At 38.8% G+C, this 16,474-nt stretch overlaps 1 protein-coding gene across 1 annotated transcript; it reads right to left on the bottom strand.

The window, feature by feature from the left end:
* Positions 1-811: 811 nt before the first annotated feature.
* Positions 812-16,307, bottom strand: LOC144654680 (ATP-binding cassette sub-family C member 4-like). Its single transcript, XM_078514885.1, has 7 exons — positions 16,252-16,307; positions 9,377-9,938; positions 7,575-7,954; positions 5,944-7,259; positions 4,346-4,916; positions 3,405-3,541; positions 812-2,842 (listed from the first exon to the last, which is right to left on the bottom strand). The coding sequence occupies exons 2-7, from the start codon at positions 9,926-9,928 to the stop codon at positions 1,923-1,925; spliced, it is 3,876 nt and encodes a 1,291-aa protein (XP_078371011.1). The 5' UTR covers positions 9,929-9,938; positions 16,252-16,307; the 3' UTR covers positions 812-1,922.
* Positions 16,308-16,474: the final 167 nt, after the last annotated feature.

The raw sequence follows: 16,474 nt of genomic DNA, 5'->3' as shown, positions 1-16,474 counted from the left end.
GGTATCGGAAATCGATATTAATCTTCGATTGATATCGATTGCTATTGATTGTTATCGATTATCGGTTTATCGATTGACTACGCCTGGATAACAAGACATCATTCGCTCGTCAATCGCTCTCCAGTTCTCCAAGGACCCAAGCTCTCACAAGCTAAGTTTGGCCGTAAATTTAGGGAAGACTGGGTCCCAAAATTATCGCAGGCTCAATGTTTCCGTTTGGCGCCAAAGACCGCGCGAATCCGCTATCGACCGATCGATCGCCATATAAACTTCACCATTTATTTCCTCCCAATATTTGTACATTTGTAGTATTTTGGCGGATCTGTAATCACTAAGATGAGTTTATGGGTAGATAAATATCGTCCTACATCCTTATCCAAGCTAGATTATCACAAGGAGCTTGCAGCTCACTTGAAGAAAATGGTAAGTTATCTCTAGTATTCGGTTGATGTCGTTTCGTGTGGTCGTTTTGTCGCCAGTTTGTTTGTGGGTACACTTTGCCTTAGGTTAAACTTAAAGCTTTAATATGTAACTTACTTGTTTCCAGTAACTTTATAAGCGATAATTAGAAGCTAAAAGGTAAAGTTACGTTGAAAGTTTCACAACAATGAGCTATATTGACATTCTATTTGAAGTAAACTACAGTACTAGAGTAAAAGAAGTACTTTCTCTTGAATCTCGCGAGCCCAGTGGTTCTTAGGGTAGAGAACACTATTTCCACCTGATAAATCTCTATCCAGTGGAAAAGTGATTACAAAACTTCATACATTATTGACTGGACAGTGATTTATTCATGTCTCTGTTGGCTCATTTTAAACAATTCTTTAAGTAAGTGTAATGTATCAGTCAATTCCAAGCGAGATCATCCCCCCCGGGCAACCCCGGGGCATTTGACCGCTACTGAGTCCAGATAGTCGGGAATTTGATCAAACTGAAGCCCCGATGGAGGGGCATTTGACCGTTGACAAAATGTGTCATAACTATAAAACGCTTGCGAACTCAAGTGCGCAAAGTAAGTATTTGGTTACGTTAATGTAAAGTTCCTAGTTTCAATGTATCTATCTTTTACTTAATGGGCTAAAAGGCGGTTTGGAAATTAATACCCCCAGAGGAAGCCTTGAATCATTATTTCCTCAGGTATAAACGGCACAGCTAGGAACTGTGGATACCGCAATCATGCAGACGTATACACAAGGTCCAGTTTAACCGTCAACAGACAATTGTAAACAAAAATAATTAACTTGACACTGAAGTCATATATCAACATCGACATCCTCTGAGTAACGGTTAAAACTTTAATTTTTAATCGATAATTTCCTTGACAGCTTACATGAAAAAGACCGTTCGTATAACAGTATTTCAGAATACGAGTTTTTGCACAACTGAAAAACAAGTAAAGGGTTTCCCGAATTTCGTGTTCCAGGCCAAGTATACAGGCGTTTGTCTCCTGTGCTCGTTTAACTTATTTCTACTTATTCTCATTCTTTTATTAAGAAAATAAATTAATAAAATAAATGACCTTTATTTAGACACGGTGATGTTTAAAGCTATAAGCTTGTGGGGCCGTGTATTCTCGATCGAATTGGAATTTGAAAGTGTTCGTTTTTGTGGAGGGAGGAAAACCGGAGAACCCGGAGAAAAACCCTCGGAGCAAGGAAGAGAACCAACAACAAACTCCACCCACATATGACGCAGGGTCCGGGAATCCAACCCGGGCCAAATTGGTGGGAGGCGAGCACTCTCACCACTGCGCCATCCCTGCTCCCCCAAGATTCGTTAAAGTCGCGTGTCTTCCCAAAAAATAAGTCAAAAACAAAAAAAATACATTTTCCTTCAAAGTATAGAGCCGGTACTGAGGGAATTTTGGTACAAGAGGTGCACTCTGTCGATTTCTTAAAACTCCCACCCCCTCTACAGTTATGCTAATATGTATCTGTATCATAACCATGATAAAGTATGGAAAATTGCCCCCCTTTGTTCTGCAATAAACGTTCCGGTTTGTCGTATTCAACAATTTGACCGTTTTCCAAAACCAGAACACGATCGTAATCTATAATGGTGTTCAATCGATGTGCAATTGTCATGACCGTGCAATGTTGAAATTTTGTTCGAATAGTTTCTTGAATTAATTGATCTGTTTTGTAATCGACGTTGGCCGTTGCTTCATCCATGACAATAATTTTGTCCTTCTTCAATAAAGCGCGAGCCAGACACAGAAGTTGTCTTTCACCGACGCTGAAGTTTGCTCCACTTTCTTTAATATCCTCACCCAGTTGTTGAGGTAACTTTTTCACCATGGACTTCAAACTCGCTTCCTCTAATGCATCCCACAATTCCTTGTCTTCGTACTCCTCAAAAGGATCCAAATTCAAGCGCAGTGAGCCATTAAACAGAACAGGATTCTGGGTAATGACTGACATCGCTCGGCGTGAGCTTTGTATGTTAATGTCACTTATATCGACGCCATCAATAATGACATGACCAGTCGGTTGCGGCATGCGAAACAGAGCTGAGACCAATGACGACTTGCCAGCTCCCGTGCGACCAACAATTCCAATTTTCTCGTGTGAGTCAACAGTAAAACTGACATTTTTAAGTATTTGTGGTCCACCCTCGTAATAGACTAGGCCCAAGTTCTTTACTTGTACTCGCCCGTGTTCTGGCCAGCCATTTGGAGGTTGGTGATGACACTGATGCCCAGGCTCTTGCTCAATGTGCGCATATGTGATGACACGTTCAACTGACGTCATGTAATTTTCAACCTCTGAGCACTGTCTGACGCCCCATTGCGATGTATCCACTGCTAGCTGCAGAGTGTATATGAGTGACAAGGCTGTGATACCTAATGAACAAACATACAGCAAATCATCACAGTAATAGATTAAAGAAAATAGACGTTGTGCACTCTCGCAATAACAACAACAAGTTAGATATTCCTCTTTTTAGATCTGCTGCTAGTCAGCGGTCATTTATATCTCGAGCAGTCCGTTTCTGGAATGACCTTCCAGAATCTCTTTAAACGGATTGGATTGTGTCAGACGTGTAACTCCCACAACGACGTTTCCGCGCCCCGTTCTACACAGGAAAGGCGGCCATTACATGGTCCTACATCGACATATATCTCGCGTGAAAAGGTATACTGACAGAGACCTAAAAATGGTTTATTTGGAGACCGGAATTGTTTTATGATTTTTAATTAATAGCTTTATAGCGGTCATCATCCGAACTCCAACACCAGACCAGGCTAACTTTCATGGCAGACGACACCAGTCAAAACTGCAGTATACAGATCGACACTGAATTACCGCTATGATGCCACGATCAGCAAGGGGCGCGTCTTCCACACACGCAGGATATTTTTGTTTTTAAGAATAAATATAAAAATTAAAGCCAAACTTAAGTACCTGAACCAGAATGAGTAGCGATGGCAAGGAAGACTACAAATGCCACAAAAGTGACACAGATCACGTCAAGACGCACACTCAACCATCTCACGGTACAAAGAATCGAGAACCAGGTGCGATTAAGATCATCTTGATATCTGAAGGAAAAAATAAAATAAACGATAAGCCAATAAAAAACAAGGGTTGTGACATTGCATTCAAAAGATACATATATACAAAATACGTCCATGCGTGAGATCTATGTTGCTACATGGTCAGCCCATACAAACTGCATGATTTATATTTGACATAATTAACCCTCGGACGTACAACCAAATTCATACCCCCACCGTGGTACAAGGGAGCGGGGAGCAGAAATATTTTGTACTGGATCCGCTTCCTTGGATTTTGCTATTTTCTTAGAAAGTTAGGAATACGCTAAATACGCGGTCTATCTGCACTCAACATCTTCTATAACTTCAGGTGTGGAAGGGCTTGTAACTGTTCATCTCGCTTCTGCTGTGCTATTATCCTTAGTTTTGTACCTGCACTTAACTCAAACCTTTATAGAACAAGATAGCGCACGGTAAATTGATTTAAAATTTAACACACTAGCATGGCAATGTCACAGATTGTTTCAGTGTGGAGTTTCAAAAGGATGCAGATTAAATGGGAACAAACTTAGCAATTATACACACAGATTTAAACAGAAAGAAGGCAAGGCCGAGAAGTGTAATCATTGTAAAAACCGAGTTTGGGTTTATTACAAGAAATTTGATATTACAAATACATTGGACCCTGTTTCAGAGACATGGTGTACAAGCCTATGACCAATAATAAACTATAACTTGGTTTTTATAATGATTTCACTTCTTGGCCTTACCTTTTTCTGTTGTATTCAAAACTTTCAGATGGCTCACAAACAGATAAAATAAAAGGGAATTAAAGTTATGTGCTCACACCTGTACAATGCTTTCAGAAAGTCATCTTCCTTCTTATAAGCACGTATTGTCACCAGTCCCATCAACGTGTCGCTAAAATGAGAAAGAACTGGGCTTCTATTCACTCCTTCCAGTCGCCTGAGATCACGTGATGTTGAAAGATAATAACGCCCGATCCAGATAAAGAGGATTATCAGCGGGGTAGCCGGCAGCATTATCCAGGGGTTCAAGATAGACGGAAGAACAACTGCTCCAATGCAGAATAGAACGAGTTGTAAAGCATCCAGGAAGGTATCTGGTAACAACTCATCCATGATGCCAATATCACGAGAAAACCGGTTTAGTACTCGTCCAACAGGATTTGTGTCGAAGAAAAAAACCGGAGCTTTTAACATTGCTGACAGCATGAAATTGTGGAGGTGCTTAGAGGAGTTTATTAAAGCGTTCAAAAACACGGCTGCTCTAATGACTGACAGTAAAAATGCTCCACCCACAAGGGCTCCATATATGTAGAGATCCTCAGTTTGATGCTGCCGGCCATGTGATCGACTGGTCAAATGAAGTAACCACCAATCAGGAAGGATGAGTGAACCTACGATAGAAGAAACAAAACGAGGAGAAATAAAATGAAAAAGAAAACACCGATTAAATGAATCGAAACGAAGGTTTAATTTAACGAAACGCAATGACGACCGCGACGTTAAGTACAACGGCCAATGCAGAAAATATATTTAGCTTTCTTACGAAATACTAATTATTTAGCTTAACTTACTGTGTCAACTGTTTTAGATCTAGCTCGAGCTCAATAGGCAAAGAGAGAGTTCAAGTCGAAATAGAAATACGAAAACAACGTCACAGTTTAAATCCTTCCAAAAACGCAATTTTTTTTCATTTCACATTGCTTATGGCTTGCAGATGACGGCTCAGATATGGACCAAGTAACTATAACGTACGTGCAGAGCTATTGTTCTGCTTATTAACCTTTTCTTTGGCGACGTTCTCGTTGCCGCTGCCGTCTTGCATGGTTTGCTTAGAAGAGAAGGTCATTCCAAAATGGCACTTTTTTTTCTTTACGCCAACGAGGAGGTAATACAAATATTTGTGTTGCTCACTAAAATTTCAGCTTTCAAAGAGTATTCAATCCCTAGGAAGTTCTTGTCTGAAGTTATTCAAAAATTGAGAACCGGCAGCCGCCATCTTGGAGTAATTTAGCAGCCTGGCAATGCATGCGTGACGTCGAAGATTTCAGCTTTCACTATCTCTTAAAGCTCAGTTTGTGGAAAAATATTGCTGCACAAACAGGCACTTCGATAAACAAGCTAATACAAAATGAGCAAGTAGTATCAAGTATTTAAACAATGCTTAAACTTCCTGCCAAACTTCAGGTTGAGCCTTTTGACGTCACACTTACATCGCCTGGCTGCTAAGTTACTCCAAGATGGCGGCAGTCGGTTCTAGATTTTCGGACTACTTCAGACAAGGATTTTATAGGGTTTAAATACTCTCTGGAAGCTGAAATTTTGGTGACTAGCGTATCTTGGAATTACCGTTTCGGTGGCTTGAAGAAAAAAGTGCCATTTTAGAATGACCTTCTTCTTTAAGCTTCCTAATGAACTAACCTTGAACGATGAGGAGACCCATAATCAGAGCTGCTGCTAGAATACAATGCATTCCAGCTTGTATGTAGTGCCAGTATACTTTCCATGATATAGAACCAATCATGCGATCTTCCTCAGCAATTTCCAGTCTGGCAAATTCTTCTCGCGACATTCTTTTGATTCGTTTATTTTCCAAGATGTCTTCAATTAATGGCTTTTCCATCTGCATGGTGACCGGTTTCTTATCTGCACTCTTGTCTATGCCATAAAGGTCAAAACCAGACGAACACAACGACAAAACGTCGCTTTTCATCATGATTGAGCCTTCGTCCATCGCTATAATGTGTTTGGCATCCTTCAAGACCTTGAGATTATGCGTGACCATCAGTCGTGTTTTATCTTGCAACAAACCATTGATACATGTGTTGAAGATATGATGCCCGACCTTTGAGTCCACTGCACTTAATGGATCATCCAACAGGTAGATATCAGCATTGGAATACACTGCGCGTGCTAACTCGACACGAGCCTGCTGACCACCACTCAGAACTATCCCACGTTCCCCTACAACTGTCATATCACCATCTGGAAACCTCAGCAAATCTTTGTCCAGGTCACATGTCTGTAACGCCATGCGATATCTCTCTGGGTTAAACGGCTCGCCAAACAAAATATTGTCCCGTACAGTACCAGAGAACACCCAGGGCTGCTGACTAACCCAGGCTATTTTTCCAACACACGATGTCTTACCGTTTATGACTGGAATTTCTCGAAGAAGAGAATACAGTAGAGAAGACTTGCCACAACCAACCCGACCAGTGATGAAAATCAGGTCACCTTTGTTTGCTGTCAAACACACAGATTTTAATGTTGGTTTATTCCGATTGCCAGTCCAACTGCAAATGACATTTTCCAGTACAATGACAGGGTCTTTGTGAGAGTGCATATTTTTTCCCTTGAGTTCATCAAAGCCTTCAAAATTGATACTTTTGGCGACATGTGTACTGTTGGACTCATCATTTCTACTTTTTGCAAAGGTGTCCTGTAGATGCTGGCGTATGTTGTCACTGTTGTATTCAAGTAAACCCTGAATACGATTTAGAGCCGTAGCAAAGTCTGCCAACATTTTTACAGGTTGATTAATGTTCCATGAGACGGTCGTCCTTAGCGTACTTATCAGCGATAAAATCATAAACGTATTGTACGAAGTGAGTTCAGTTCCCGTGGCAGCCAAGGTAACCAAAGAAATGAAAGCAGCAATTAGTGTACATGTGTACTGTAAAGATGCAAAGGTTGCCATTATTGCTGCTTTCCATCTAATAAGTCGGATTTCTTGCCTAGAATTAAAAAAAAAGAATTCACATTTTTTAGTCATGCCTTTAATTTACATTGTAAAAGAATTGAGATATTCTCTCAATCGAAAATACAAAGGCACCGAGAAGAAAAAAGTATTACCGTTATACAAAAAACCAATTTGTCTAAATATGTGCCTGTTTTGTTTTGTAATATTTAATATACACCAGTATTTCTTAGCCACATTTTAAGCCCCAGTATTACACACAATGTCTGTTTGTACAGTTTTTCTAAAATAAAGCGTTTCGAAACTGTTGTTATAAAATTAAACCATATTAATTCACTAATACGTGTGATACCTTCGTAGTCGTTGCACTCTTTCCATGAAGGGCCACTCCCAGGCATACATCTTGACGGTACGAATTCCAGAAATGATGGAGTTCATAATATTGACACGCTGATCAGCCACTTTGGAGATTTTTGCTCTCAATGCAGCGCACACTCTACCCATCAAACTGTAAAACAGTGAAAGAACCAGAAGAAACATCGCACCTGATAAAGACTTCCAACCAAACAAGTAGAACATTACAAACGAGACACTGCATAACTCAAGCAGGGCTTGAACTAACAAAACGCAACATAGCACTGTTAATTCAAAACGTTGTAGGTCAGCAGCGATGAGATTGATGACATATCCACTTGTTATATTCGATACATCTGCTTGAATTAGACGGAGGACCTGCAAAATTGAAAGAAAATGTGAAGCACAGGTAGTGTGGTGTGTATACTAGTTGCTTATTAAGGGGGGTCCTTCTTAACTACAGATCTAGATCAGCTGACAAGGAATTTTTCAAGATGGTTTTTGGTGGCAAGCTATTTTGAAGCGTTCGGCAGTGCTCAACGGTGAATTTTTGGTGGGGAGGACAACTGAATTGAAAAAATTGATATTGCACGTGCTTAACTAGTGCCAGTCCCAAACCGCGCGCTTGAATTTGAAATCCCTAAAACTTTTGAGAGAAAAGTAAAGTGCCCATTTTTTTTTCAAAGAATTAGAGATAACATATCCTTCTTTATAATCCTTCGTATGGAATTACCCTTTACATGTAACAAAGGAATGCTACTGATGAAAGTCCAAAAATACGAGCCTTTAATAACTTTAATAATAATGCCAATTTCCTAAAAACCATACGAAGCATTAAGCACATGGACATTCTTTATCTGTTGACACTGATTTAAATTTTTTATATCTAAACGCCCTTTCAGTTTTAGGGTTTTTTTTTCTATTCTGGTCACGTGACTTGTCAAATATGGCCGTGTTTTGAAACTTTTGAAGGACTCTTCAATAGAACTAAGTTGAGCAAAAAATCACATCCATAGGAGGTTCGGTTTCCAAAATTTGACGGTCAGAAATCTTTCTTAGCAACAAATTGGTAGTTAAGAAGGACCCTCCTTAATAAGCTAATTACCATTTCATTTAAAATATTTATGCAACTGGCACCAAATGTTTTTCTCTCTGATAAGATTCCTACGCACTGAAAGAGGTATACTACTTATGTCAATTTTTCCTTCTGATTGGGTCAGACAGTGTCCACTGAAAATATGTTTCAGTGGCTTCCCCATATTTCCACTCAGTTTCTAACATTTCTCGATGGCAATCACTGAAGATAAACGTGCCGTTGCTGTCTCACGTTTACTGGCAGGCTGCGCTACAATCCAGGGGGGGGGGGGATAGTACCTCTTATTAAATGAGGCTCTGGAGACAAGGGCTACTTTAAGGGAATTGTGTTTATAATTATTTCAAACTCTTGCAAATTCAAACCCCCCCCCCCCCCCCATTTCTTACACCTGACATATCTTAATTACCATCTTTTTTAAATGCACATCTTACCTAGGGCAAATGCCGGAGCTGACGTGAAAAAGTTATGGTTTTAATTTTATGATTACGATGCTCAGGTTTAAAATTTGTATTGCGAGGAATACATAAAAACACTGTAAAGCTCTCTACTTACGTGTAAAAATAAAATGCAAATTGGATTCTGTCGAAGGAAGGAGGAATCAGGAAGGAAGGAAGGAAGGAAGGAGCCAAGCAGATGTATCGAAGAGGGTAATCCCTTTGTGATTACCCACTCTATATTTTAAGTTAAACTTTGCTAATTCTCACCTTTTTGTAAACTATCCCAATTGTTGCTGATTTCCATCTAAGGGCCATTAACTGTGCATGAAAAACATACTGATGGGTTGCAACAGCGCGCACGAAAGAACTCAGACAGATTCCAGCAGCGTAGACATAAGCCCACGAGGACTCTTCAACAGAAGGCTTCATTAATTCCGGTAACAGCAGACTCAGGAACACTGGCTGAAGAACATTACAAACGCCAGGCAGCAAGCCTACACTCAAAATGAAGATGTAATCAGTGCAAGGAAATGCACGTATGATCGCTTTTAACAGCCGATATCCGACTGAACCACTCTTGTTTGAGGCGTGGCCTGCTGTTTCTTCATTCCATGTCCGCTGGAGCTTTTCAGTCGACGTTTGTGTTTTATCCTCGTCAAGTAAAGGAAACAAATCATCGTTTTCCAGAGGACGCTTGTTGCCAGTGGCAAGAAGCTGTCCCACCCACCAGAATGAAAGAACGGAAAAGATATTGGCGTGTTTCTTTGGATTCTCCTTGTGACTTGGTTCTGGTTTCAGACGATCGTATTCTGCAGCCATTGGTGGAAATCTGATGAATTGGAAATGGGATATAAAAACTCAAGAAGATTGACCTAAGTGCGATTGCGAGCTTTAACATTTACGTGAACCAACTTAGTGAAATATTAGGTATTTTACTGATTTAATATCATCTGAGTCAAAGCTTCATAATTAGAGGGTAAAAGCAGAATTATCTATACATAACTACTGTATTCTTTTGCAAGAGTATTTCTAAAGACGTTATCGCGAACCTGTTTCGTTTCCTGACATAAGTTACTTATTGAACCGTACGAAAACGTGAAATTGTTCGTATTACAGCAATATGATGAATTTTTTTTTTAAACTTTATTTTCATTTTACATCTTACATACATCGATTGACACTACTGACTACATCACAAACGTTTTACTTCAATACATTACATCACTCTTATAGAAAGATAAAAATATACGACTTATACACACTAAAACAACAACAAAAAAAAAAGATAAATACGATAAAATAAAATAAAAATAAATATAATAACTTAAATTAAATTTTTCCAGCGGTACAGTTGCAATTTTTCAATTCATTAAACATTAAGCAACGGCTTCCACTTCCCTTCATGTATGTTAAGTCTGTTGTTCTTTTTGGCTATTCCTCGTTCAATAGATTCTGTATATCGTAATTTAGCTATAAGATGAGACAATAATGGTACATTGTTTTTTAAACGATTTTGGTAGATTATCTGTTTTCCAGCAATGATTATATGATTTAAAAGCAGCCAGTGAGGCCTCTTTTGTACAAAACCAAAAATGATGTCGCAATCGTTTAGAAGGTCAATGTTAATCTGTAAAGATTTAACCCAAAGAACAACAGACTTCCAGAAAGCTATAGTAAGTTCACAATTACATAATAGATGCTCGAGGGATTCATCTGAAGTTTTGCAAAAGGTGCAAAGAGGCGAGTCGACTAACCTCATTTTGTATAGTGTTTTGTTGGTAAAAATTATTCGATTAAGTACTTTATATTGAAAAGTTCTTGTTTTGGTGTCGAGGGTGACAATGTGCGGAATCATGCAGATCGAATCCCAATCAAAATTGTAAGTAGAAAATAGAGTAGTATACTTGACTCGTGCAGAAGGATAGACCTGAATAGTCTCTATCTGTTTCCAGTACAATTTTGAGGATGTAATTGAGTCAAGGCTCAGAGTTACGTCCTTCAAATTAAGATTAAAACTAAGGACAGTGTTTTGAGAGATAGATGAATCATGAGCTTCATCATTGGTTTTAACGAGTTTCTTCCATGCAGAAGGGAGCGATTTATAAAGACCTATTAGTAGAAGGTAGTCGTTGAGATTTAGTCCATTAAAAGAAATCCAGGGTTTAAGATTTCCGTTACGTTTTTGTCAATATGTCTCCAAGGCATATTAGACCGTTAGAAGATATTTTCTTGCAGAAAACGGGCTTTCCATCAATGCGAAGGAATTGGTTGTTCCATAATATTTGTTCTAGGACCTGTTCGCGAGCTGAAACAGAAAAGGTTGAGAGTTTGCAACAGACTGTGAAACACTCTTTATAGAAATTTGGAAGATAGCTAGGTAAATCAGCAACGCTAAAATTACAATGCAAAAGAAATTTGCCCCCGTTATCCTTCAGAAAAAAGGACAGGATGTGCTTCCAAGGGGAAGAATAGTCCTGAGAATATTTTTTAAGACACATAATGCGCTGTGTATCGATTAATGATTCAATGTGAGGCATTCTTAAACCACCGTTTTTGTAATCGCTGATAATAGCGAGACGTTTGACTTTATCCGTTCCTTTCCAAATAAATTTATAAATAATGGAGTTAGCCTGTTTTATGATATCTTTAGAGAGGCAGATGAGAGAAGCTCGAAACATAAATTTAGGTATGACGAAGGACTTTACGACCTGGATTTTCCCATATAAGGTGAGGTTCCTCCATTTCCACCCCTTCAAAGTTTTCGATATCGATTTCAATACAGCATCGAAATTTAGTTCTTGGCGTTTGCGCCAGTTGTAAGTAAAAAAGACCCCTAGAATCTTCATCGGTTTATTAACTTTCTCTATATCGATATACGGAGGGTTGTCGTAATTGCTCCCCAACCATAAAGCTTCGGTTTTCTCCGCATTCAGTTTCAGACCTAAGCAGGTTCCAAAGCCGTCTAGAACTTTAGAAAGGCGTTGAAAGGACTTGATTCCTTGTAAGAATGTAGTTAAGTCATCAGCAAAAGCTGCTAATTTTATTTCTTTATTTTCAACCATAATTCCTCTTATATTCTTATCGCATCGAATTTTGATAAGCAATATCTCCAGAGCCACGATAAAAAGATAGGCTGACAGCGGGTCACCTTGTCTAACACCCCTGCGTACTTCAAACATATGTGTCGCAAAGCCGTTGTTGATGACACAGCTTGAGATGTTGGAATAGAGTGTAGAAACCCATTTAATGAAGGACTCACCAAAGTTAAACGATTTCAAGGCTTTAAACAAAAAAGGCCAACTTAATGAATCGAAAGCTTTTTCGAAGTCTAAAGCAACCATTAGTCCGGGTAGCTGTTTGATTTTCGTGTATTCCATAATATCGTCAATTGTCCGAACGGCATGCGCATCGAATATAGTTCTTCCTTTGACATAAGCATACTGATCGGGATGTATGATCTCTGGTAAAACTTTTTCTAAGCGCAAGGCGAGTGCTTTCGAGGCAATTTTAACATCAACATTTAAAAAAGAAATGGGTCTCCAATTCTTAATATATCTTCTGTCCCTGTCTTTTTTGTCTATAAGCCTAATGACAGCTTGTTTTTGTGTGTTAGATAATTCGCCGTTCTCAAAAGAATAGTTTAAGGAGTCTGTAAGTTGCTGACCTAGTAAGTTCCAAAAACATTTGTAAAACTCTGCAGTAAGGCCATCATTGCCAGGCGTTTTACCGTTTGGAAATTTTTGTAAAGCTTTATGGCATTCCGCGAGCGAAAGCTTTCCTTCGCATACCAACATTGATTGTTCACTTAAAGTCGGAATATTGTTGTTATCAAGAAAATGTGAACAAAAGTCCTCATTCAAGTCATGATCTCGGCTACTGTATAAATTTTGATAGTAGTTTTTAAGTTCGCTCATTATAGCTTGTGGATTGACCGTTATCTTTCCTTTAGAATCAAAAAGTCGACGGACCGCAGTTTTACTGGATCTTGTATTTTCTAAATTAAGAAAATATTTTTTTTCACCATTTTCATACCAATTTATTCTTGATCTTACAATATTTCCCCGCACAATATAGTCATAAAGAAGTTCGTATTCATATTTTGCAGTCTCGAGGTTATAGATGTTTTTCTCAGAAGGGTCTGTCGGTTGCAGATTAAATCGCACTGCGTAACTTTTTGTTCGGCTTCTACCAAACGGGCTCTACGTTCTCTAGCTTTTTCCTTGCTATATTTCATTGAAACTTGTCTTATTCTATACTTGATTAGATCCCACAGGACTCGTTTGTCGTTGACATCTTTGAATTCGTTAAGCCAGTCAGAATATTTTGAGGTGATGAGATTGGTATAAGTCGTGTCATCTAAAAGGCTAGAATTAAATTTCCAGTGAGAAGGGCCAAATGGTTGCTTATCTAAGCTATTTAGCTTTAGCTATTAAGCTATTTAGCTCTAGCTTTTTCCTTGCTATATTTCATTGAAACTTGTCTTATTCTATACTTTATTAGATCCCACAGGACTCGTTTGTCGTTGACATCTTTGAATTCGTTAAGCCAGTCAGAATATTTTGAGGTGATGAGATTGGTATAAGTCGTGTCATCTAAAAGGCTAGAATTAAATTTCCAGTGAGAAGGGCCAAATGGTTGCTTATCTAAGCTATTTATTGTGAGCAATATGATGAATGGGAAATGAGATATAAAAGCTCAAGAATATTGAGCTAAGTGCGATTGCGAGCTTAAACTTTTACGTGAACCAACTTAGTGAAATATTAGGTATTGTATTTAATATCATCTAAGTCAAAGCTTCATAATTAGAGGGTAAAAGCAGAATTATCTATACATAACTACTGTATTCTTTTGCAAGAGTATTTCCAAAGACGTTATCGCGAACCTGTTTCGTTTCCTGACATAAGTTACTCATTGAACCGTACGAAAACGTGAAATTGGCGCGCTAAATAAATTTAATATTAAATGAAGTTCTGCAAGTTTCGCTCTATTTCTTTTATATCATTTTTTATAAGCTATAGCAGGCCTTTTTAGCGATGGGTCAAATAGAAAAGGTTATTTATATATTCTTTGCTTATCCCGGCCCTTTTAACAGTACTAGTTTTATTTCTATCAATTTCACCGCTTTTACAACATCCGCGCGGTTGTACCGGTTAAAGGCTCAGTAGTACGGGTAACATTTCTTTTAACTTGTCCCATTGCCTCGCAACATTATTGCATTGCAAGTAGCAGCTGCACGTTGCGCGAAGTAGGCTTGAGGTTAACTTTCTGCAGCATGTTGCCGCAACTTGCAATACGAGAGAAAATACTTTACAACTTACAATACAACAATGTTGAAAGACAAGTTGTAAGAAAATGATGGCTGTAATTTGAAACCACCAATTGGCAAAAACAAAACTGAGGAGCTTAGGCCTTCGAAAAAAAATATGCAAATTAGCTTAGCGGAGATTGAATCTCCGCTAAGGTAATTAAGATTGGTAACATAAGAACGTAGTTAGCACGTTGAACTACCGCAACGTACAGTGAAGTGTCAGTCATAAACGTCGCGGGTTCTCTGTAGAGAAAGAAAAAAAGATATTAACTGGAGTACGGGGTTGCCTAACAGCAAACATCGAGGCAAGTAAGACAGAATAATTTAGCGCGAGGTTATATTCTGCACACAGATAACAAGAGCTCAGTAAAGAACTCACCACCTAAGTAAGACAGAATAATTTAGCGCGAGGTTAATATTCTGCCCACAGATAACAAGAGCTCAGTAAAGAACTCACTACCTAAGTAAGACAGAATAACTTAGCGCGAGGTTATATTCTGCCCACAGATAACAAGAGCTCAGTAAAGAACTCACCACCTAAGTAAGACAGAATAATTTAGCGCGAGGTTAATATTCTGCCCACAGATAACAAGAGCTCAGTAAAGAACTCACCACCTAAGTAAGACAGAATAATTTAGCGCGAGGTTAATATTCTGCCCACAGATAACAAGAGCTCAGTAAAGAACTCACTACCTAAGTAAGACAGAATAATTTAGCGCGAGGTTATATTCTGCCCACAGATAACAAGAGCTAAGTAAAGAACTCACCACCTAAGTAAGGCAGAAAACATTTAGCGCGAGGTCAGTAAAGCGAAATAAGTCAGCGCGCAATTAGCAAGGTTTAACCGGCACCGCAAGCTGATTGTTATTGCAGCGCTTGACATAAGTGATCATTGTGAAATTGAAAAGCCAAGTTAAATTTTATATTCCACAACTAAAAAAAAAATAAAACTTACCATTGTGCGGTGTTTGTCTTGCTTCTATCTTGGATGAACGGCGGGCCGCGCTGTTTGCGAACTTTGCGTTACCTTATTATTTCCCGCCAGAATAAATTAACCCGGTAACAGTAATCATTTAGATGAAAATGCCGAATCTCTTTTCGTTTATTAGACGAAACCCTTGCACAATCTTACAGGGCTTTCCTGTTTCGCATTCATCCACACGAGTTTTGCAGGGTAGCGAGGAACATGTAGCAAAAAATGAAATAAAAATATTCTTAAATTGGTAACAATGCTACTCAAATTATTCATGTCGTGAAGACTAGCTACAACAATCGACTCCTTGAAAGCCCCAATCTTCACACATTCAACTTTTTTTCTGCGTGCAGAATTACTGTTGATCTCGCTCTTACCGATATCATTTTTGTCGACTCGCTTTTACATTTATAACTTACCAAAGTCGACTCATACTTGCGGTTGTCCGTCGGATATATATCCAATGTCGTATCGCTGATACAAAAACACCAAAACGCCGCCTCAAACTTGACCGTGTAGCCAAGAAAACTTATGAAACAGGACTGAATCATTTAAGGTCGCAAACAATGCCGATATCGACAGTTTAGCAAAGAATATTCTTAAAGAAGATACACCGGCACGTTTCGAAACCGCGAAAGCAGAAACTGCGTGACACAAGAAACAGATCACGTACACATAGCTAGGACCGGTTTCATCTCACATTTCCTGGCATGCGGTGACAAGTTATGTACAAGATTAAAAGACCTCCTGGACAGAATTTTTTTTTGAGGGCTAAGCTTGTCATTTTTTGATGTCGCAACATTCTGAGCCATGAATAAAGCAGTGCTCGTGACTGCATGTTACGGTGAAATTGAATCTTACCTCAGATTGCTGACGTTCCTAGAAATCGATGACAGTTATCCGTTGTCCGCCTTTTGATCTGTATGTGTCGTATCAGTTAACAAACGAGTTATTTTGTTAACTGATTAGCATAATCCAGTAGCTAATTGGCAAACTTGCAATCTCATTGGTTACGCAGATGCTATAAATAAATTGATGGAAAGCCATCGAAAAGTGAGCGCGGTTTTTTATGCATCATTGAGTT

Source organism: Oculina patagonica, chromosome 5 (genome assembly GCF_052425735.1).
Source record: "Oculina patagonica isolate OP01 chromosome 5, crgOcupat, whole genome shotgun sequence".
NCBI lineage: Eukaryota > Metazoa > Cnidaria > Anthozoa > Scleractinia > Oculinidae > Oculina > Oculina patagonica.
The sequence above is the reverse complement of the archived record's forward strand: the minus strand, read 5'-3'. Positions and strand labels throughout refer to the sequence as shown.